The sequence below is a fragment of the Sturnira hondurensis genome, unplaced genomic scaffold (genome assembly GCF_014824575.4).
Source record: "Sturnira hondurensis isolate 20B ecotype Veracruz unplaced genomic scaffold, ASM1482457v3 Scaffold0007222, whole genome shotgun sequence".
In the NCBI taxonomy this organism is placed as follows: Eukaryota; Metazoa; Chordata; class Mammalia; order Chiroptera; family Phyllostomidae; genus Sturnira; species Sturnira hondurensis.
Window position 1 is genome coordinate 952,423 of NW_028079853.1, and position 22,139 is coordinate 974,561.

At 50.8% G+C, this 22,139-nt stretch overlaps 1 protein-coding gene across 2 annotated transcripts in view; it reads left to right on the top strand.

Moving 5' to 3' along the window:
* Positions 1-22,139, top strand: part of SEMA5B (semaphorin 5B) — a 119,395-nt gene that overhangs the window by 60,376 nt on the left and 36,880 nt on the right. For both annotated transcript variants that reach the window (XM_037051470.1, XM_037051471.1), the window contains exon 2: positions 18,380-18,582. In XM_037051470.1, the coding sequence (XP_036907365.1) occupies positions 18,429-18,582 (154 nt within the window). In that variant the 5' untranslated portion in view covers positions 18,380-18,428. The remainder of the gene's footprint in view (positions 1-18,379; positions 18,583-22,139) is intronic.

Below are 22,139 nucleotides of genomic sequence, written 5' to 3' on the forward strand. Positions count from 1 at the left end.
GATCACATTCAAAAGCGAGTAATTGCTGGGATAATTCTTTCGAGACTGATTTAAAGACCCATTTTAATAAACATTCTTACAATGTACTTTCGTGCTGATTTGATTCTCTCAAGGGTGCAATGAAAGGGGGTTTATTATTATTCCCATTGTACAGACTGTTGCTCAAAGTGCCTAAGTGTTTTCCTGAAGGTGCCTGTCCTGTCAAAGTGGCCCATGTCTAATGGTAAAATTGGGGGCAGATGTCTGGGGACTGTTCTTTTTGGGGTGGCTCTTTTCTGAGCTGGTCTGTATGTCACCAACTTCTCGGCACCCTCCAAAGCATCACCCTCAGATGAAAGCATTTATCAACTACCTTCAGGGCCCGAGACACTGGTGGCTTCTAGGGGAGGAAAAAGGACTGTGGCATCTGCTTAAGGCGCTTTCAGTCCAAACAGGGAGGCAGATGTGTAGCAAACAGGGAGGTGTGACCCACTTCTAGATAAGAGAGTGGATGGGAGTTGTAGGAACTGGGGTGGGTCGCTTTTGGGGGGCAGAGGGGTCACAGACTGGCCTTTTCACAAGCGTGGGTCTTGATCAGCGAGATTCCAGCTAGCTGCTGGGAGTCCCTTCCTGCCAGCTGGTTGTCCCTGGGACACCTGTGCCAAGCAGTAGCTCATCCACCCATTCATGTATTCATTCACACACCATGTGTCAGCTGAGTTCTCGCGAGTTGGCAGGCTCTGTGCTTGTCGCTGGGGAGGCAGTGAGGAGAGGGCTCACCATCTAACGCAGCCAAACCCGCGCTGCGGTCCGCTTTCCAGTCCCAGGTCCTGGGCAGTCTGGGCTGGGAAGTGCTCTGAGCGGCAGTGTCTGCTCTTGACTTCACTTAACACTAACTAAACGAGTGGTCAGTTTACCTCCCTGGAGGGAAGAAGGTTTACAGGAGTGTGTCACTAAAGGTGCAAGTCACGGAAAACACCACCTGCAAGAACTAAACAAAGGGATTTCTCTAATCACTTAACAAGAGTTTGGAGGTGGCCAGGGCTGCGGAGATCTTTGTACACTGGCTCCACAGCAGCAGGATATTCTGTTATCCTCTTGGTCGCTCGCGCATGCCTCTTGTCTCACAGTGTCAAAATGACTGCTGTCATTCAAGACATCACATCCCTCTGGAAGTCAGAAAGGAGAAGGGAGGGACGGGGTGCCAGGCAAGTCTGTTCTCTTAGAAGGAAAGCAGCACCTTCCTAGGGTCTGCAGCAGACTTCTGTTTACTCCTCATTGGCCAGAACGAGGCGCATGAGCGTCCCTAACTGCCCGAGAGGTCGGGAAAGCATGTCGCCTGGGGCTGGGCGTGTTGCCACTCTGGGCAGCCTGGCGGGTGTCGTGGAGTCCGATGGAAGAATGACTATCAGGGAGGCAATCAACAGTGTTGCCACGAGGAGAGTTGCAGACTTATGTGTTCAATCCTAGACACTGAGCTCCTGCCCCCAGCTCCCGCCCAAGAAACCTCTGGACGAGTCTTTCTGAAGCTTAAACCTGCTTCTTCCTAACCTGTTCCCTTCCTTTCCACACATGAGGACTTCACCGCCCCTCTCCTCCTCCTCCTCCTCCTCCCTGCCTCCTGCCAGGAACTCCAGTCCCATTTCCGGGCTGCCCCCCAGCTTCCGGCTCCTGCTTCACCCACCAAGGAGCCCTGCTGGGAGAGGGAAACAGGACCAGAGGAAGAGAGATTAGGGAGGGTGTTAATTAAACACCAGATGTTTAACTCTGTTAATTAATAGCTTTGTCACCCTGAGTGGCATCAGCCTTCTCTTCTGTCTCCTTCACCCTCACCGTTCTCTCCCCGACTGGAGGACCAGGGTCTAAAGCTGAAGAGTCCGACGCGGGTTCAGTGGGGACTGAGACCAGCAGGGGAGGATGGAGAGGTGGCCCAGAGCAGCAGGTGGTTTCCCGTCCAGGAGGGAGCGTGGCTGTACTGACACACTGGCACTGGGAACAGAGAGAGGGAGGGAGGCTGAAGCTCTGAGGTCACAAACGGACATGTTTTGTTTGGGATCTCAAAAAATGCAAGTCATTGCCAGCATTGAAAAATAAGGGAATGTCACATAAGTCAGATATAAACGCTTTCTGTAAAAACGGACAGACCTGGGCCCACATCCAGAGGCGGTAAAGAGGTGAGCTGAGTCACAGCTGTCAAGTCCAAATGAGCACGTGTCCTCCCGTCCTCCCTGCCCCTCCCTGTACACTCAGCTCCTGTGTCACCTGCAGCCCTGACATTTGGGATGGGATCCACAGTAGCGGGACAAGCGCCCGGACTCAACAGTGGGTTGGAGACGAGGCAGAGGGGAGTCTGCGAATGCCGCTGCGTGAGTCGGGGCCCCTGGGGGCTGCAGTCCCATTGACGGAAATGGGGGCGCAGGTTAAGGGAGAAGGAGGACACATTTGTTCCGAGAAGCGTGTGGCAGAGAGGTCTGGGTGACTGAGGTGGAGATGGCCATGCAGTCTGGGGTCCAGAGGGGGCAGGGGAGCTGGGGAGCTGGGGTGGAGATGGAGACACTGGTGGGCACCGAGACCACCCTAGGAGCAGTCAGAGGGAGAGAAGAGGGAATTGCAAATGGATCCTTGGAGAACCACAGATTTGGGAGAATGAACCAAAAACGAAAGTCACGGCCAACTGAGAGGTTAGGATGAACCCGCACGGGGTAAAGGCAGAGAAACATGTACAGTGTCCAAAACTGTTATGGCACCTTCCTTTATATCATCTGTTTTGAGTCCCAGGGAAGATTTCCGGCAGGCTCCGTAGCCAAGAGAAGGAGGGAAACGAGGCCAAAACCCTGATTCCTCCTGGAGCCGTGTGCTCCCTGGCTCCCCAAAGAGACGCGAAATCAATTATTGATACCATGGCAATTTTACCTGTTTGGGGTCATTTGGATTCTTTTTTCTGACAGTGTCAGAATGACAGGCTTTGTCCTTAATTGAAAGTCTCAGTACCATTCCAGAAACAACCCCTGGGTGAGCCCTGGTGCTGTGCACACACCGGAGGGCACCGTTTCTGTTACCCACACAGGCTCCCAGTCCTTGCTGCCCTGAAAAATCTCTCCTCTCTGAGGCAAGGCAGAAGGAACAGAGCTCTGGGGAGAGAGGGCCCTGGGGCCAGCCCCCACCGTTGTTTTCCCTTCCGTCACCTCTCCGGTCTTGTGCCTGTTTGAATGAGGAAAGGTCACCAGGAGCATGGAATGGGTGGCTTTCCCAGGGCCCGGGCTCCAGTCTGAGCCATCATCCCCACCAGGGCCTCCTTCCCGCTCCCTCTGACACCACCAGCACAGAAGGCGGCAGATGTTACTGGTCTCACTTCGTTTCAATAGATTTACAAGCCTTCTTTTACGTGTTGCTGAGAAATTGGGTGTAAAACCTATTTTAAGAACACAGTGAAACTCATTACTTGAACAACACTTAGGGAAGTCCTTTTGGGAAGTGAATAATAATAGCCCTTTGGTAAAACTTTTGTGCCAATGTTCATGAATTTCTTTGTTTGAATGCGGCTCACCTGTGTGGTCTTCCCGACCCTCTCCCCCTGGGTCGCGCGTGCCTTCTCTCCCGAGGGACGAGGGATGCACTGCTCCTTTCCCTGTGCCTGTGGTCTCCCCATCTCTGGTCCTCTCTCCCCCCACCACCTCGGGCTCACATCGGGCTCCCGGACTGTCTTCTCAGCTGTAGCTTCCTTTTTCCTCCCTGAGGTGGTGCGATCATGACCTACTGGCTGCTGCACTTCCTTCTTCCAAAATTCAGGCTCACGTTAGTCTTGATGCCAGAAACGTTTCCGCGTGCGATGAGTGGGCGGGAGTGTGGAGAGTGGGCATGGCAGGTGGAGGAATGACTCGCCAAAGACATCCACATCCTCACCCCTGGAACCTGTGAGTGTGTTCCCTTATGTGGCAAAAGGGATTTTGCCAATGTGATTCAGTTAAGAACCTTGACAGTCAGGATCCTGGGTTATTTGGGTGGGTCCCTAAAAGCAGAGAACCTTCTCCGCTGTGAGAGAGGGGATGTGACTGTGCAAGAATGGTTAGAGAGAGGCAGTGTTGCCGGCCCTGTGAGTGGAATGTGCGTGGCATCTACGAGCTGGGAAGGCAAGGAAATAAATTCTCTCCCAGAACCTCCAGTCCTGCCAACACTTTGATTTTAGCCCATTGAGGCCCAAGTTGTCTCTCCAGCCTATAGAACTGTAGGGGAATAAGTGCGCTGTTTGAAGGCCCTCGGCCTGCGGACATTGGTTACAGCAGCAGCAGGGCATGAATACCATGGCAGGCTCGATTCACTCGCTGGTCTGGTCGGGGTAAGCATGCCCTGGGGGATGGGGAGGGTGGGCAGGGGGCGCCACTCTGCAGAAAGTGGGAAAGACTCCATCACCATGGGAGTCAGCTGCGTGACTTCTGGTCCTGCGCAGCTCAGTGGATTTTAGGAGCTTTTTAAAAAAATATTTTATTTATTTATTTATTTTAGAGAGAAAGGAAGGGAAAGAGAGAGAGGGAGAGAAATATCAGTGTGTGTTTGCCTCTCATGTGTGCCCCGCTGGGGACCTGGCCTGCAACCCAGGTGTGTGCCCTGACTGGGAATTGAACCGGCAACCCTTCGGTTCACAGGCCTGTGCTCAATCCACTGATTGAGTGGCTCCAGCCAGGGCTAGGAGCTCTTTTTAAAAATACTTAATAACATACAAATGACATAAAATCTCCATCTTAACCATTTTTAAGTGTAAGGCTTGGTAGTGTTGAGTACACTCACGTGGCTGTGCCTCTGTCACCCTCTCCGTTCTCCAGAACTCTGTGCGTCTTCATAGACGAGACTCTGTCCACATTAAATAACGACTCTCTGTGCTCCCTGCCCCAGCCCCTGGCAGCCGCCATTCCACTTTCTGTCTCTACAAATTTGACTATTTTAAGTACCTTGGGTAAATGGGATTATGCAACACTTGTCCTTTTGTGTCTAGTTTTATTTACTTAGCATAATGTCTTCAAGATGCATTCTTGTTGTATCACGAGTCAGACTTTCACTCCTTGTTTAGGTTGAATAATATTCCACTGTACAGATAGGCTGTAGTCTGCTCACCCATTCTTCCATGGGTGGACACTTGGGTTGCTTCCCTCTTTGACTGTTGTGAATAACGGTGCTGTGAGCACAGACGTACACATGTCCTTTAAAGTCCCTGCTTTCAATTCTTTTGGGTATATACCTAGAGGTAATTGCTGGGTCATATAGTAATTTTATTTGTTTCTTTTTCTTTTTTCCTTTTTAATATATTTTATTGATTATGCCATTACAGTTGTCCCATTTCCCCCCTTCATTCCCCTCCACCCTACACATACCTCCCCCATCATTCCCCCCTTTAGTTTATGTTCACGTGTCTCAAGTTCTTTAGATTCTATATTTCCCCTACAATTCTTGCCCTCCCCCCTGTCTATTTTCCACCTACCATCTATGCTACTTATTCTCTGTACCTTCTCCTCCCCCCTCCTCCCACTCGCCTGTTGCTAACCCTCCATGTGATCTCCATTTCTATGGTTCTGCTCCTGATCTAGCTGTCCACTTAGTTTGCTTTTGTTTTAGGTGTGGTTGTTAATAACTGTGAGTTTGCTGTCTTTTCACTGTTCATATTTTTTATCTTCTTTTTCTTAGGTAAGTCCCTTTAACATTTCATAAAATACGAGCTTGGTGATGATGAACTGCTTGAACTTGACCTTATCTGAGAAGCACTTTATCTGCCCTTCCATTCTAAATGAAAGCTTTGCTGGATAAAGCAATCTTGGTTGTAGGTCCTTGCCTTTCATGACTTGGAATACTTCCTTCCAGCTCCTTCTTGCCTGTAAGGTCTCTTTTGAGAAATCAGCTGACAGTCTGATGGGAACTCCTTTTGTAGGTGACTGTCCCCTTATCTCTTGCTGCTTCTAGGATTCTCTCCTTCATTTTAATCTTGGCTAATGTAATTATGATGTGCCTTGGTGTGTTCCTTCTTGGGTCCAACTTCTTTGGAACTCTTTGTGCTTTCTGGATTTCCTGGAAGTCTATTTCCTTTACCAGATTGGGGAAATTCTCCTTTATTATTTGTTCAAATAAGTTTTCCACTTGTTGCTCTTCCTCTTCCCCTTCTGATACCCCTATAATTCAGATGTTGGAATGTTTAAAGTTGTCCCAGCGGTTCCTAAGCCTCTCCTTGTTTTTTTAAATTCTTGTTTCTTTTTTTTTTTCTGATTGAATGTTTCTTTCTTCCTTCTGGTCCACTCTCTTGATCTGAGTCCCAGTTTCCTTTCCATCGCTATTATTTTCCTGTGCATTTCCCTTCATTTTACTTAGCTTAGCCTTCATTTTTTCATCTAATTTGTGACTAAAATCAACCAGTTCTATGAACATCCTGATCAGCAGTGTTTTAAACTGTGCATCTGATAGGTTGACTATCTCTTGATCGCTTAGAAGTATTGGCTCTGGGGCTTTGCGCTGTTCTTCTTGAGCCATAATGCTTTGGTCTCTTCGTACCTGTTATGTGTGAGGTGCGGAGCCTTAGGTGTTCACCAGGGTGGGGTGACCCACTTGCTGGATTGTGACACTGTACATGGGGGTGGGGTCAGAGAGGGGCAATGGCGTTTGTTCTGCTCTCTCTTGAATTTCACTCTCCTCTGCTGCTTCCTGCAAGCAAACCGGGCCACCCTGGTGCTGGCTCCCAGGTGTGTGGGCCTGTGCACCCTCCAGGACCCTGTGGGTCTCTCCAACAAACTCTCTGTGAGCCTAGGAGCCTGTCCCAGCACCTCGACCCCAAAAGTTTTTCCAGTTGGTGCTTTTAGGCTTTAATTCCCGTCGCTGGGGCCCTAGCCTGTGTGGTCTGTCTCACTGCTCACTCCTTTGCCTGGTTTATCTGAGTGTGAATGTGTGACTGCAGTCAGTCAGCTGCCTTGCGCCCTCACTGGGTCTGTCCGTTGCCACCCCACAGCTGGGATCTGCCCAACCCCACTCCACCAGCCACTGACTCTGCCCCTCTTACCCGTCTGGATGGATGGTTCATTGTTGGACTTCCATACAGTTCAATTTTCTGTGTTTTGGTTGCATTTTTGTTACTAAAACTTTGTTGTCTTTAAACTTGGTTGTGTGAGGAGGCGCAGTGTTTCCACCTACACCTCCATCTTATTATTATTTTTATTTTTATTTATTGATTTTAGAGACAGTGGAAGGGAGGGAGGGAGAAAGAGCAAGAAAGAGGGAGACAGAGAAAGAGAGACAGAGAGAGAAGGAGGGAGATTGATTTGCCGTCCCACTTACTTATGCATTCATTGGTTAATTCTTGTATGTGTCCTGACCAAGGATTGAACCAGCAACGCTGGCATATTGGGGATGATGCTGTAACCAACTGAGCTACCCGGCCAAGGTGGCATATTTAAAAACTTTTTAGGAACCATCATACTGTTTCACATAGTGCCCATCCCATGTCATGTTCCCACTGACCCATTTTAAGTCTTTAAGTGTACCGGTCCATGGCATTAAGGACGTTCACCCCACCCTGCAGCCATCAGCACCATCTATCCCTTAGAATCCCTTTGACTAATAGCAGAACTCAGGTGTTGAGAAGCCAAGTTCAGGAGACTGAGGGGAAACAGGCCCTTGACAAAGGTTTATGTTGAGTAAGTGAGCCTGTCACTGAAGCCCCCAGAAAGCCTAGGCCTTAGCTGGGTTTGCTGTCTGGTTTTGAGCTGTAGGCATGTGTTCAAGTGCAGTTCCATTTTATATAGCAACTGAGGATCTGAGAGCAGACTGTTTCCACGGAGAGAGCTTGCCCGTGGGGAGGAGGAAAAGGAGGCTGTTCTAATGACTAGATAAGCCTGATTTATGTTTGGTAACATCCTTAGCATTTAATTCCAGCAATTAAAGTAGGCGAGTCTCATTTGTTTTCTTTTCCATTGCAAAAACAATAAAATATTATAGGATGTTTGGAAAACAGAATAAAATCCAATTTGTCATCATACCACCACCAACACCATTGGAAATACTTATCTGTGCAGGCCACACCCAAACATGCTGTCTGCCTATCTCACGACTGCTGCTCTACCCCTGAGAGGCAGTGAGCGACCAGGTGCCAACCCACACTTCTCCCTCTGATGTTCTCTCCTCACGCATTTGGTCGTCTTCCTCCACGGGCGTGTCACCTCCTGCAAGTTACCCTCGTGAGGTTTCCACTTGCTCATTTTCCCAAGTGGTGCAAACATCCCCTTTCTATTCTTCTTTTCGGTTCTGACCCTGTGTTGACCTACACTGTTCATAGAAACAAGTCCAGACCCTGTGATTATAAATACTGAGTGGGTGTGGGCCGTGCTTTCAGAGGCTCCACCATCTGCAAACGATTGCTGGAGCAGCCTGCTGGTCCCGGCGAGATGCTCACTGCGCCCGTGCTCCTCCCGAGTCTCCGTCAAACAATGCCCTGTCCCTGCGTGGTGCGTTTGAACCGTGCATGGGGCAGGTCTGCCTGGGGGCGGAGCTGGCTTCTACCCTTTTGACCAGATGCAAGTTACTTATTGGGTTCGTACCTCAGTTGCCCCATCCATAAAATGGGGATGATGACAGTACTTGCCTCCCAAGGTCATTGTGAGGATTAAATGGCATAATATACAGAGCGCAGAACACTGCCTGGTGCACAAGGACGTGGTGTTGTTGTTGTTTTGTTGTGTGTCACTTGGTCTAAGTTCCCCCACCAGCCTCGTTTTCTAATCTGTCAAACACAGGGTTAAACCAGATGATCTTTAAGAGCTCATCTTATTAAGCTTTTTGTGAGTACATTTTTTCTTTTAATTGCAGTTAAGGGGATGTGGGTGGGACTTCAGGAAGCACTGCTAAACACTGATGGGACAAATGCACATGAGTTTTAGTTTGCTAGGAAATAGACAGAGGAGAGGAGAACCCAGCACAGCCTAGTCTGGCCCAGCCCAGACCTGAGAGCAGAGTGCAAAGGCAGGGAATGAACTTGCTATTGGGAAAGGGGATGGGACAGAAGAGGCATCCGCACTCTCACCCCCAGGTTCCACAGCTGAGAAGTGCCACGCAGGCTTTCGGAGCCTCTGTCCCCTTCCCCCACCTGGTCCCAACCTTCCCCCTGGGCCCCAGTGGCCCAGATGGTCTAAATGGGAAGAAAAGGGGAAAAGCCGTATCCAATCTGCTCTATTCAGAGCAATGGGAAGGAATCTGCATCTCAATTTTATCTTTGTGCTGAGCTTGGCTAAACTTTGCCCCCCAAGTAGTGAGTGATGGGTGGGTGGGAAGATGCCATTCTGTCTCTGGGTGGGGACAGCTGAGTGAGGGACAACCCCCACGCCTTCCCCTCCCACCAAACGACAGACAGAATACATTCTTTCCTGCTCCCGGTTTCCCCCCTATTTCCTCTTCTTTTCTTTTCCTTCTATTTTTCTCCCCCTTCCCAGGCAGGCAGCCAAGTGGAGACTTTGAATGGAGACTAGAAGGGAGGGGACCCGGGAAGACCGCGGAGCCTCATTCCCCAAGGTCCTCAAGGGCTCAAGGGCCAAGCTTGAGGTGGGGACAAAAGGAAGCATGTCGTTCTCTGCACCCACACTGGCTCCCAGCTGTGGGGCCTGGGCCGGGGGAGTCTCCCAGGCAGTCATCTGGGTAGCCAGCTCCGGCCTCTGGACTCTTCCCTGTCCATCGGCTGCCCATGGAATTTCTTTCTTCAGAGCCGCTCAGGACCTGGAAAAACTGGCTCCCATATCCCAAACTCACTGGAGGCTAATTTGTAGCAGGAAGTCAGTTCAATAATTTATAGTTAGAAAGTGCTCTCCCTGGTCAGGAAGCCAACTCAGGAAACCAAAATAAGCTTCTAAGGCTGCTCGGAGAGTTCCGGGAGTCAGGGTTGCCGAAGGTGCCAGGAGGGCGGGACCACTTTCCTCCAGGGAAGTGGGTGTGTGTAGTGGCTTCTGCGGAGGCCTCCTGGACCTCGGGTGTGCTCCTAGGCCCCACTCACCTCCGTTTCTTCCTACCAACGGAGAGTGGTGATCACAAGGCAATTCTTCGGTTTCTTGCCAAATTGTCATGAGTTCTTGCAGGGAAAGAGCTTAGCATAGGGCCTGGCACATTCTCAATGGACAGCAGCCGGGTTTATTCAAGCCATCATCTTTTAGGTTCATAGGTGGCCTTTTCTCTTCTGATGATGAATTTGAAGCCAAGTCCCTGGTTGCTCTGGAGGAGCCCCCTAGCCACAGTAATTTGGGGGTTTAGCTCTCTTACCTGGTCTTCCATTTTCTCCCTGCTTCTATCCAGGGCCACCTCCTGCACTTGGGTTGGTGTTTCCCCCACGAGGTGCAAGCAGGGACTGAGACCCAGCCATGCTCTGGGTGTAGGGCTTGGTTGTCTTGGAGGAAGAGGCACCCAATCAATTCTAGTTCCTAGAGTTGCCCTGCAGATAGCTGGTGGACTCCAACTCACCCCTCCCACAGTCCACTGCCACCTATCTTCCCCTTATCCATCCAGATCCCCAGTCTCAGGCCATCACTGTCTCCGACTTGTGATACAGTGTTCCTTGGGGAAGTGTCTCCTCTCCTCTATTGGACTATAAGCTCCGTGAAGGCAGAGACTATACTTTTGTCATATGGGCATCTCCCCTCCCTCACTTTTCCTATATATACAGGGCCCAGCACATAGTAGGTATGCAGTAAATGCTCAGTGAAGTTTTGTATAAATGCATGAATGATGAATCTGGGGCAAACACTTAGGTAGCTAGTTGAGTATTTTATGTATATGAATAGATTTATGTAAATGGATTCATAAAGGACCTACTCTGTGCCAGACTTATTTCTGGGTGCATTGCAGGCATTCTCCCTACGACAAGGGACTATTACTGACCTTACTGTGCAGGTGACAAAACAGATTCGCACGCAGGCCTGGCAGCCTCCCAAGCTCAGGACTTCCCACGGAGCCTCAGGAAGAGTGGCGGTTTTCTGCTGTGCACTGCCAGAAGAGGAATTCTGGGATTATTTTAATGTCAGATCAGACAAATGTATTAAAGTAGAAATTTGTGCCAGTCGTAGGGGTATTGGTTGTAAGTATGGGAAACCAACTCTAAAAGCTGCATGGGATGCAAATGGTATGTAGCTAATGAAGACCCAGAGCTGACCATGTCCTTCCGTTGCCTTAAGCCATCAACGGGCTCTTTTTTTCAGCAGAAGAAAACTTCCTGATGCTACAGGTTCTCCCGTGATGCTAAAGTCTCCCAGGATTGGCCTTGGTCTTTCTTCCCAGACTCCTCTCCCTCTGCTCATTTCTGTAGCCTCATCGGATTGGTCACGTGAGGCTGATCCAGGGCCAAGTCTTGGCCTGTGCCGTGCGCTGTTCCCTCTGCCTGGAATGCTCTCGCCCCCATGCCTGGGGAAGTCCCCACTGCTTTCCTCCAGGCCCTGTTTGAGTTCTGCCTTCTTCGTGAGGCATCTCTGACCTCCAGCCTGCTGGCGTTCCTCTCACTTCTCTTGCCCAAGGCCCCTGGCACCTCTCTTCAGACCCCCTCACGGTCTGCTCCTTGCTCATGTAGCCATGCTGCCGTCTCCTTTGTGGCACCAGAACCGGGAGGAAGGCTGAGACTCCCTTATCCGTCCTTGTACCGAAGGGAATGATGAAGGATGGATGGTCCTCAGTGTGGCAGTGCAGCCTCTCCCACAGTAGGAAGGCTGGCTCTCTGGCAAGTGGGGGAAGGCACAGTTGTGCAGGGGGAGCTTGTTGGGAGGCCAGCGTGGGCTCTGTGGGGGACTCGGCTCACATACGCACACAGACACGCAGTCTCTCCACTCCTGTCTTCCTCATCCTTTGTCCCAGAGAGAAAAGCAGAGGTTCCTCTCTAACTGTGGGCCTTGACAGCTCTGGCCCTCTGCCCTTCTCTCTCGTGCTCAGTAGCTTCATCCCCTCCAACATTCTTAGCTCATCCTTCTGCCACTCTCTGTGCTGGGAAAGAGCCCTGTAGAAGGCCCAGAGAAGGCATCCTCAAGGGGCTGCCTGCGTGGGTGTGCATTCTCACGAGTACATGCACGTGCGTTCACATGCCTTCAGGCATCGTTAGAGTGACCCCATGTCGAGGACTACAGGGAACTGGGGCAGCAGTGAGAGAGAAGGCACTAGAGGCTCTGGCCGACGACTGGGGGAAATGCTTTCCTTATCACCGGGGGTTTCCCAAAATAGCAGGAGTCAGCTGCTGCTCTGCCTCCCTCCTTCCAACTCCTGGCGCAAGGGCCCTGCTGCAGAGCCAGTGACAAGCAGCCCTGAGACAGGGCAAAGCACAGGCTTTCTGTGCCCCCTTATCCATCCTGACCCCCAGTCTCAGGCCGTCACTGTCTCCGACTTGTGATACAGTGTTCCTTGGGGAAGTGTCTCCTCTCCTCTATTGGACTATAAGCTCCGTGAAGGCAGAGACTATACTTCTGTCATATGGGCATCTCCCCTCCCTCACTTTTCCTATGTATACAGGGCCCAGCACATAGTAGGTATGTAGTAAATGCTCAGTGAAGTTTTGTATAAATGCATGAATGATGAATCTGGGACAAACACTTAGGTAGCTAGTTGAGTATTTTATGTATATGAATAGATTTATGTAAATGGATTCATAAAGGACCTACTCTGTGCCAGACTTATTTCTGGGTGCATTGGAAGCATTCTCCCTACGACAAGGGACTATTACTGACCTTACTGTGCAGGTGACAAAACAGATTCGCACGCAGGCCTGGCAGCCTCCCAAGCTCAGGACTTCCCACGGAGCCCTACAAACCTCAGGAAGAGTGGCAGGCTTCTGCTGTGCACTGCCAGAAGAGGAATTCTGGGATTATTTTAATGTCAGATCAGACAAATGTATTAAAGTAGAAATTCGTGCCAGTCGTAGGGGTGTTGGTTGTGAGTATGAGAAACCAAACTGCATGAGATACGAATGGTACCTGGCTAATGATAACCAATACCTGAAAAACAAGAATGTGAACAAATTAGGAGTGAATTATTTCTAATAATGATAATGATAGTAATAGGAATTATAGCCAATGCTTATACAATGCCTAGTTTGTGGCCGGTACTGTTCTAACCCTGTTTGACAAGATTACTCATTTAACCTTCATAAGAACTCTGTGAGGTGGGTGTCCCCATTTTCCCCATTGTACGGGCAAGGGAACAGGCCCGGAGCTGTGGTGGTCAGACGTGGAAAAGAAGTCCACAGGTAGGCAGACCACAGCTGGTTCCGGCACCAACATGGCAGGTTCCACCTGCCATTCTGCACCACAGTCCTTATCACTGGGGGACAGTCCCTTGCAGCAGTGGAGAACAGGGTAGCACCACCCAGCCTGCCTGTCGTGGGGTCAGAAAGAAGTACTCTCAGAGCACTTCCCCCAAAGCCCCACCAGTGACTTCCTCCCGCCTGTCCCTCGCCACCCCTGTCTGAGGGCTAGGAATGGCTTCGGCAGAGCCCACTGCCCCCACCCCACAGGGTGCTGAGGCTCCTTCAGGAAGGAGAGGGGCAGGAATGGACGCGAGGAGGCAGTGGTGTGTAGGCGGCTCCTGGTCCGACACAGCTCTGGCTGACTTACCAAAAACAAGAGGAATTTTACTACAAGGATCCGGGGGTGGGTTATGGAAGTAGAACTTACCCAGATCTTAGGAACGGGCTGGAACTGGGAACTGGAAGACTGTCAGCATCGAGGGGAGTTTCTGCGCGCTTTCTCTTGTCACTGGCCTCTGTCCAGATTTTCTCTGCCCCTCTCCTCAGCCCATGTGACAGGTGGAAGAATGTCACCCCACCTGGCCCACATTACATCTTCCAGGTTCCTCCAGAAAGAACGACTTGACTCTGCTGGGGGGAGATGTTATGCACCCAAATTGCCAAAGGAGAGCATCTGATTGGTCTATTTTAACCACATGACTCCCCTTGGAGCAAGCAGCTAGGATGGGTTGGGGGGAGCTACCCCTTTGACCTGTGAATATAGGGGAGGTAATTTCCAAAGATGGTGGATTCTTGGGAATTGGGAAGTCTCTCCCCATCTCACCAAGTATCTAGAAGTCTGCTCGAAAGGTCAGACCCTGTGACACTCTGGGTGATGTGGGGATGGACCACGCCTCTCTGTTCTTCAGTGCGGCCCCTGTAGAGCCCCACCTCCCTGAGCCCTGCCCTGACCATCAGCCCCCCACCCTCCTGCCCCATTCCTTGCTGCCCAGATCCTTCTGTCCCTCCTTTGCACCCTCCTTGGGTCTGCTGGCTTCCTCGCCAAGGGCAAAAAGAGGTCCTCGAAGGTGGTGGTAAAACAGGCCTGTGTGTGTGCCCCTGTGGGATTCCTAAGCAACCCCTTGGTCTACCTTCGTACCCCTGAGACTTGGAATGCTCATCTGAAAAAAGCCTGATCCTGTCTCCTCCACGATTAGTGAGTGTCCAGAGTGTCTGAACTCTCCAGTCTGCGTGTGGTGTGCACGGCCGCCTGCTGCTCTGGCTTTCTCTTCCTCTTTCTCCTCCTTCACCTGAGTAGAGGAGACCCAGCACCCAGGTCCTGCCTTCGGTGCTTTCCTCCCCATTCATACGCCCGTTCCCTTCTCCTCAAACAGCAGACACACTGTGCTGGAGCCCACTTGGAGGAAATGATATTAATCTAGCAATTATGGATTTGAGAAGAAGTTGGAAGATGTATTTACATACGAATCATAAGTGAGTGGAACTTCTGCTGTGGAAACTAGGAACTTGAAGGCCTGGGTCTGGAGAAGGGCCCCGGATGTGCTCTTACTTCAAGGCCCCGGAACTCAGGATCTGGCCACGTGGAGCAGAGCGGGGAGTGGGGGGACACGTGGGGGCTGTGAGGGTGGCAGTCAGACCTGGGGTGGGGAGGCAGGGGCGCCTGGGAAGGGAGCAGGGGACAGGAGAAGAGTGGGGAGTGATGAGGGGACAGAGTTGTCCTAACACCTTAGATGTCCTGAGCAGCTGAGAGAGGAAAAGCCCAGCGAAGTTATCACCCCCAGGGAACCACTGGGGGTGTTCACAGCGGGTGCCCTGGGGCAGCAAGGAGGGGGTGGTGCCCTGGCCTTGGGTTGACTGCTGAAACCTAGAGGCAGAGAAGCTTGGACAGGAGCTCACTCTACTGCCTCCACCCTCCCTCCCTCCCTTCTCCCATCTTCTGCCAGTGCCCTCCCCCCACCAGGCCAAACCGAGGGAGGGGGTCCCTGGATGCAGCTCAGGCAGGAGCTGGAAGGAGGAGAGAGGGTGGAGGGACAGAGGAAGGCATCCAGCACAGGCATCAAAGGGCAAAAGGAAACCCCCCAGTCCCCCCACCCCCACCCCGCCGCCCAGGGCATCAGAGCAGTTCTCACTAATGGATGCTCACCGTCTGTCAGGCTCTGTTCCAGGCCTTTAAAATCCAGTAATTCCTTTAAGACTTGTGTCTGCCGAGGGAGTTGGTTTTGCTATTCTCACTCCCAATTTGGGGAAATTAAGGCAGGGGGGAGTTAAGTATTTTTCCCAGAGATGCAGCTTGTAAAGAGAAGAACTGGGATTTGAACCCGGATTGATCTGCCCCAGAGGGCTGGCCCCCGGGCAGCAGTGCCAACCCCAGGCAGCAGGAAGGACCCAGCTTAGCACTGAGGAATAACTCAGTGAGTGAGTGTGAAAAATCACTCCAGGGGTGAGTTCTGGCCAAACCCCCTCCCAGAGGGTCTCTGCTGAGAGGGATGGGCAGACTCTAGGATGAAGGAATCAAGGAAGTGCTCTAGGAACTGTTGCTTTGTGGGGCAGGATGGGCAGGGTGAGGGAGAAGGGGGCTTTGCTGGGCACACACGCTGTATGGTCAGGGGAGTACTTCCATGAAGTCTTACAGCAAGGACAGGTGTTATTGCATTTCACACGCATGTGGGAAAACTTAGGCCTGGAAGAAAGCTATCCTATTGTGATTATCCAGACCTCTGGGGTAAGGCAGTAGCAGTAGGAAGGGAAGAGAGAGGAGGGGTTAGGAGCAAAGGGTCTTTGAGAGGGACAGGAACAGGGGCCTGTAGCCCTGGGGAGGCTGGCAGCAACACCTTTGGGCTCACTCACCTGAGGCTCAGCAGAAGCACCCTCAGGGGAGGTGATTCTGATTGGTTCCCCCACCCCACGCCCAGGGAAACTCCCTGAGCTCGTTCGGCCTTTCCTTTCACAGAGGAGGGAAGCAAGACTGAGAAGGTCACTCAGAGATGCGTGTGTGCTGGATGTGACGCGGACAGAGCTCGGGGACATGGCGGACCTCAGGAAGAGGGTCCGAGCTAATCAGAGGGTGTGGTTGGGCCACCTGGGACTGTGGGGCCATCCGTGTTAGAAGTCTTAGGGAACCAAAACTAATTTAAAAAAAAGGTTTATGGACTAGGTAATATTCAACATATTCATCATTCAAAAATGAAGGTAATATGAAAAGACACATATTGAGAAGCCTGGATCACTATTTTGCTACTTTTGTAGGTAGTTTTATTTTTTTAATTAGGTTTCTTTTCCCAGTGCATGTTAATGATAAGATAAATAAATATCAATATATCTTCTTATCTCTACTCTCTTTTTTACGCAAAAGGCAACATGCCATTATACTACTTTACACCTTCCCTTTTTTCACTTACTCTCCCTGGAGAGTTCTCTATATCAAAATCTAGTGAAAATCCTGATATATTTCCTAGGGCTTCATGGTATCGCATTACAAAGTGTACCATGGCTTATTTAACCAGTCTCTGGTTGCTAGATATTTGCTTGCTTCCTGTCTTCTCCTGTTTCGAAGGTTGCCACAGGAACACTGTTGTGCGCACAGGGACTCTGCACAGGGGCAGGTACCTCTGTAGTCTACGTTGTTCCCCAATTATCTGTGATGAAAGAACAGGTTTTACTTTTCAATTTACAGTCTGTCGCAGGTGGATGATTAGGTAAAATTTAATAAAAGTGAATCCCTAGAGAAGTGAATTGAGAAAAAAACAACGGCTAAATACAAGCCCACATATTTTGTGATTAGATCCAACAGACACAAAAATGACTCTGTCAGATTACCGGAAAGGCTGTAAACACTCCCGAATCACTGCATGTATCTTCCCACGGAGCCATTGCACTTTGTGGGTTGACACAGGCCCGTGGACCACCTTTGACTGGCACTGGCCTAGACTCCCAGAAATCAGGTCAAAGGGGAACCGCCTCCGTCGTTCTGCCAGACATTGTCCGGTTCCCTCCACGGGTGGGTGGCTGTGCCACTCTGCACGCCCGCCAGCAGTGAATGGGGCCGCCTCCTTTCCCACAGTGTGTCGTCTAGCTCGGACTTTTGCTACACTGACAGCTGAGCAAAAGTATCTCAGTCTGAGTTTTAATTTGCATTGTTCTTATTATGAGTGAGAATAAGTATCATTTACATTTTTAAGCCTGGTTTGCAAATAAATATATTCCTGTTCTACCGGATTGTTGGTATTTTTTCTTCTTGATTCCCAGGAGTTATTTACGTAGTAGAAACATTAGCCTCTTGTCTGTGATATGAATTGCAAATATTTTTAAAGGTTTTATTTGTTTATTTATTTATTTTTAGAGAGAGGTGCAAGGAGGGAGAATGGAGAGAAACATCAGTGTGTGGTTGCCTCTCACGTTCTACCTACTGGGGACCTGGCCTACAACCTAGGCATGTGCCCTGAGTGGGAATCGAACCCATGACCCTTTGGTTCGCAGGCTGGCGCTCAATACACCAGCCAGGGCACAAATATTTGTTTTCATTTTGTTGTTTGCCTTTTGACTTCAGCTGGTATTGTTTTCTTTGGGGGGGACCTGCACAAGTTTGAGATTTTTGTGTAGTTAAGTCTGTCAATCTTTTCTTTGATAGCTTCTGGAATTTGAGTCATGGTCCTGCACCACAAGGTTATAAAGATTACTGCCTATCTTTTCTTCTAGTATTTTGTTGGTTTTATTCTTAGCATTTAATCTTGTATCCAGTTGGAAGTTTTCCTAGTGTAAGTAAGGAGCGAGCTATAGATCCAAATTTATCTTCTCACAACTGGTTATTCATTTGGCCTAGTTCTGTTCATTAAAATCCCTAAGATACCACCTTTATAATTAAAAAGAATTTTAGGCCATTTGGGATCATAGTAGAAAAAGCTCTAGAACTTGCCAGTTTTGTGTAGAATACCATTCCAAGGAAAATTAGCTTTCAAAATATGATCCATAATTTTGCATTACTGGGATAAACTCTAACTAACATAAAGTTAGTTATGTAACTATAATATAATTTTATTTAAACAAAATACAAATTTATTTAAATATAAATTTATTTAAACAAAAGCCGAACGTGGGGCCACCGACCACTGGGAACTTGGGAGAACTGGGCAGTGCCAAGGGAGCCCACGGTGAGATTCATTGCTTGCATTGCAGGTCCTCCCCACGCCTGCCTCTGGGAGCTGGGACCCCGGAGGGGCCCACCATGGTGCTCCTGGGACTGCTGGCTGCCACTCTGTTGCCACCCAGCCTCACACTGCTGCTGGTCCACCTCTCCAGCTCCCAGGATGTCGCCGGGGACCCCAGCAGCGAGCAGCAGCTGTGTGCCCTAAGGGAACACCCCACTGTGGCTTTTGCAGGTGAGACCCCCTTCCCACTCAGTTCTTTTTGCAAAGACCCTGTCCTGAAGGGCTTAGGTCCAACCTCAGCCGGGTCCCTCTAGCTGCTGGAAGTCCCGGGATGATCATTTTTTTGTAGGGTATGATTTTAGTCTCCTGACGATTTATTCAGGCCCTTCCCTCCTGTTTACCTGGGAGGAGGGGCCTTTCTCTGGGATTTCTTCACTAGAGAACCAGGTGTGGACACTCTGGGCAGGCCGGCTGAGGGTCAGTTGGTCACCTGAGCTCTAGGTCTTCTGGAAGCATGGGCTGTATGTCGTGGCTTCCCTGGGGGGAAGAATGAGGGACTTCACTAGTGATCTCTGTGAAGATTCCTCCTGCTCTAAGACCGCTGCAGGGATGCCCATCCTTGGGGTCCTGGGAGGCCCCAGGGAAAGGGGTCCTGATGACTAATGACTCCTTCCATCTGTCAAGGGAGGGCCTGCCAGTGTCCAGTTAAAGGGTTTGCCAAACGGAGATTTGTGAACTGCTGGGCATCAGTTCTCAATAAGAATTTCTGAAATTTGTATGCACATTGGACGAGACTCTAAAAACAAAGCAAAACGCCAGGACTGGAGCTTCCTGGTTGCTCTCCCACACGCTGTGAGCCAGTGGGGGTCCCTGCCTGTGTTATCATCACATTGGCACTTCGGACCTAGAGCCTCGTGGGAGCTCACACTGACGTAGTCTCAGGGGCCACCAGGTTCTTAAGCCTATTTCCCCTTCCCAGTGACCCTGGCAGGGAGGCAGGGCGAGGCTGTCCCCTCCTTTTACAAATAGGGGTTGAGGTGCAGAGTGTTGGGGAGACTTGCCAGAGCTTCCCGACGCAGACCCCATGTTCCACACACCCGGTCAAGACGGGCAAGACGGAAACTCGAGTGGGAAAGTAAATCCATGAGTCTGAGGGCGGCGTGGGGTTTGGGTGGCAGGGGCCCATATGAATAGGAGTTGGGGCTGTGAGGTGGGCATCTGGGGGCGCGCTCCCTTAGACTTCTGATGGCTCCCCAAGTGCTGCTGGTGGCTGTCACAGAGGGGAAGGACCAAGTGGGGGGCAGGAGGAGCTGGGTTCTGAGGGCTGAGGGCTCTCCTCACACTGGGGGCTCCTGTGGCAGCTCCTAATGAAACGCGTCTTCTCGGGGCTTCGACAGGGGCACTACTGGGCGGCTGATTCTGGGAGCAGGGCGATGGAATGAGAGCAGGGGAATCCCTAGCCCCCAGCCCGCTGGTCTGTATATGGGTGGGGGTGGGGACGGCAGACACGCGGGAGATGTGCACCTTTGCTGCCCGGCTTCCTTGGCACCACGTTTGATCTTCACGTGTAAATGACTTGACTTGCCATGAACCCCTTTCAGAGCGAAGGAAGGAGGCTCAGGTTGACATACGGGGTAGACACAGAGTCACCAAGGAATTCCCTTACGTGTGGGCAAGGGGAGGTGGCCTGTCATCTTAGTCTGTCAGTCCTGGAGACTGGCTTTCCTCCCCAGCCCCCCTGGCCTAAACCAATTTACCTCATTCCCCCTTCTGACAGCTTTGGGTTTTCCTATCCATTCACTAAATTTTTATTGGGTCCTGCTTGACGCCTGCCACAGAGCGAGACCCTGTGGGGCCTCAGAGGTGAACAAGAGTTTAGAGGGGTTTTTTGGTGGTGGTTGTTGTTTTGAGCACTCAAGAATCACATTGTTTCTTAAATGTCCCTCCCTGGGCTCCCCAGTGCAGGGGTCCCGGACCAGGACCAGCCAGTCCTGCAGACCCCCCACATCCTTTTGCGCGGCTGAGTGCATGCTAGGGACCCAGCCCTCGCCTGGACTGTCTTCTGAGTGACACTGAGTTCTAGAGAAGTTGCCATCATCCAGCCCAGCACTGACTCCCCGGCTTCCAGGACCCCGTGTTATGTTACACTTTATTTCTGACGGACCTGTGGGTTTCCAGCCCTGCAGTTGTGAGTTTCCTCCTCCCCTGACATCTGACTGATCTGTGAAATACCCTGAAATGCCCTAGAGCAGCTGCCAGTTGCAGAATCTGACATTTTCCTGTTTCGTGAGGTTAAATTTTCTGCTCTGGGTTTCTTTTAAGGGGACCCACGTGTGTCTTTCTTCGGCCTGTGCATTAGTCCTTTGGCCACAGCATGGCCTTTCTAGGCCCCAGGGAGCAGCCAATACGGAGTCAACACCGCCAGTGGTTAATCCACAAAGTGGGTAATTGAATCGACTATACATAATTAAAATCACAGGCGCGTCATGGAGAATGTCATTTTTCTCTTAAAGACACTGTCCAAAGCCTTCGGTGCACACGGCGCTCAAGGACGTGCTTGGTGTTTTAAAGACCGCCTTCCCTCTGGTCCTCCTTGGCTGTTTAATCAGAGGAAGCTGGCTGCCTTCCCAAGAAGGTTTCCCCAGAATCACTGGGCTGCACATGTCTCCCTTCTCTCCCTTCCCCTCGCCCATGCCAGTCTCTTCTGCATTAGGAGAAAGGGACAGAAGCCGGAAGGGGCCTCCACCCTCTACTCCCCTGACCCACCTCCTCCCCAGTGCCAGCCTGCCTCCTGCCCTGCTCCTCTCCCTCTCCCTCCTGCCCAAGGACCCGCCCGAGCAAAGACTGAGCTGGGAAGTCCCCAGACGGAGTTTCTCCTGGTTTGCTGCAGACTGGTCATGCATGCCACGCTTCCCCTGTTGGGCTGCCCACATCCAGAATACCTCTGTGAAAGGGAAGAGAGAACTAAAGCGTGATCCAGTGGCTACTGTTGGGAAGCACCGGTCTGATGGAGACAGGCAAGCCTTCCACACATGTCCCCCCAGAGAAAACACACTTGAGCACGTTCAGAGTTGCAATAGCATACAATGCGAATGGAACAGAAAGGGTAGGGAGAGTGTAGAACAAAGTAAGATTGGTTGGAGAGGTAATAATCCAGGAAAGCTTCCTGGAGGAAGAGGACCCTGATCCTCTTCTGAGAGTGGCCCTGAGGTCAGCTAAAAACCCAGCACACCTGACTCCAGATGTACTCCTTATACTGATATTGCACAGATGTCACTGCAACTACCTCACAGTTGCCAACCCACAGTCACCTGCTGGGGGCAAGGCAAACCCAAGGATTAGCTTCACTTTGTTGCAGAATTTCTTTCTTCTTCTTCTTCTTCTTTTTAATTTTGCATTTTACAATTTTCTGAAAAACATCCAACTCGCAAAGCCTCCAGTTCTCCAGTGAGCGATTAAGCATTTGCCTGTCGTGCAGAAATGAAGGGCTGCTTTCAGTCTGTAGTGGAGGGATAACGAGCGATGATTTATTTCCCCTGGATCACACACACATGCACGCTCCTTCGGGCCTCCTGTGAGCCCGTTGCTAATGCACTGTGGGGAGGAAGCACAGGGCTTCACACATCCCCCTTCACCCCATCAGCCTGAAAGTTCCTCTGCCTCTTTACTGGGCAGTTCCCTCCCATCCAAGAGGCAGGGGTGAGGGGGAGCCAGTAAGGGGCCATGCACCAAGGCTAGAGAAGCTGGTCTTCATGACAGGGAAAGAGTCAGCTGAGCACCCTTCCCCA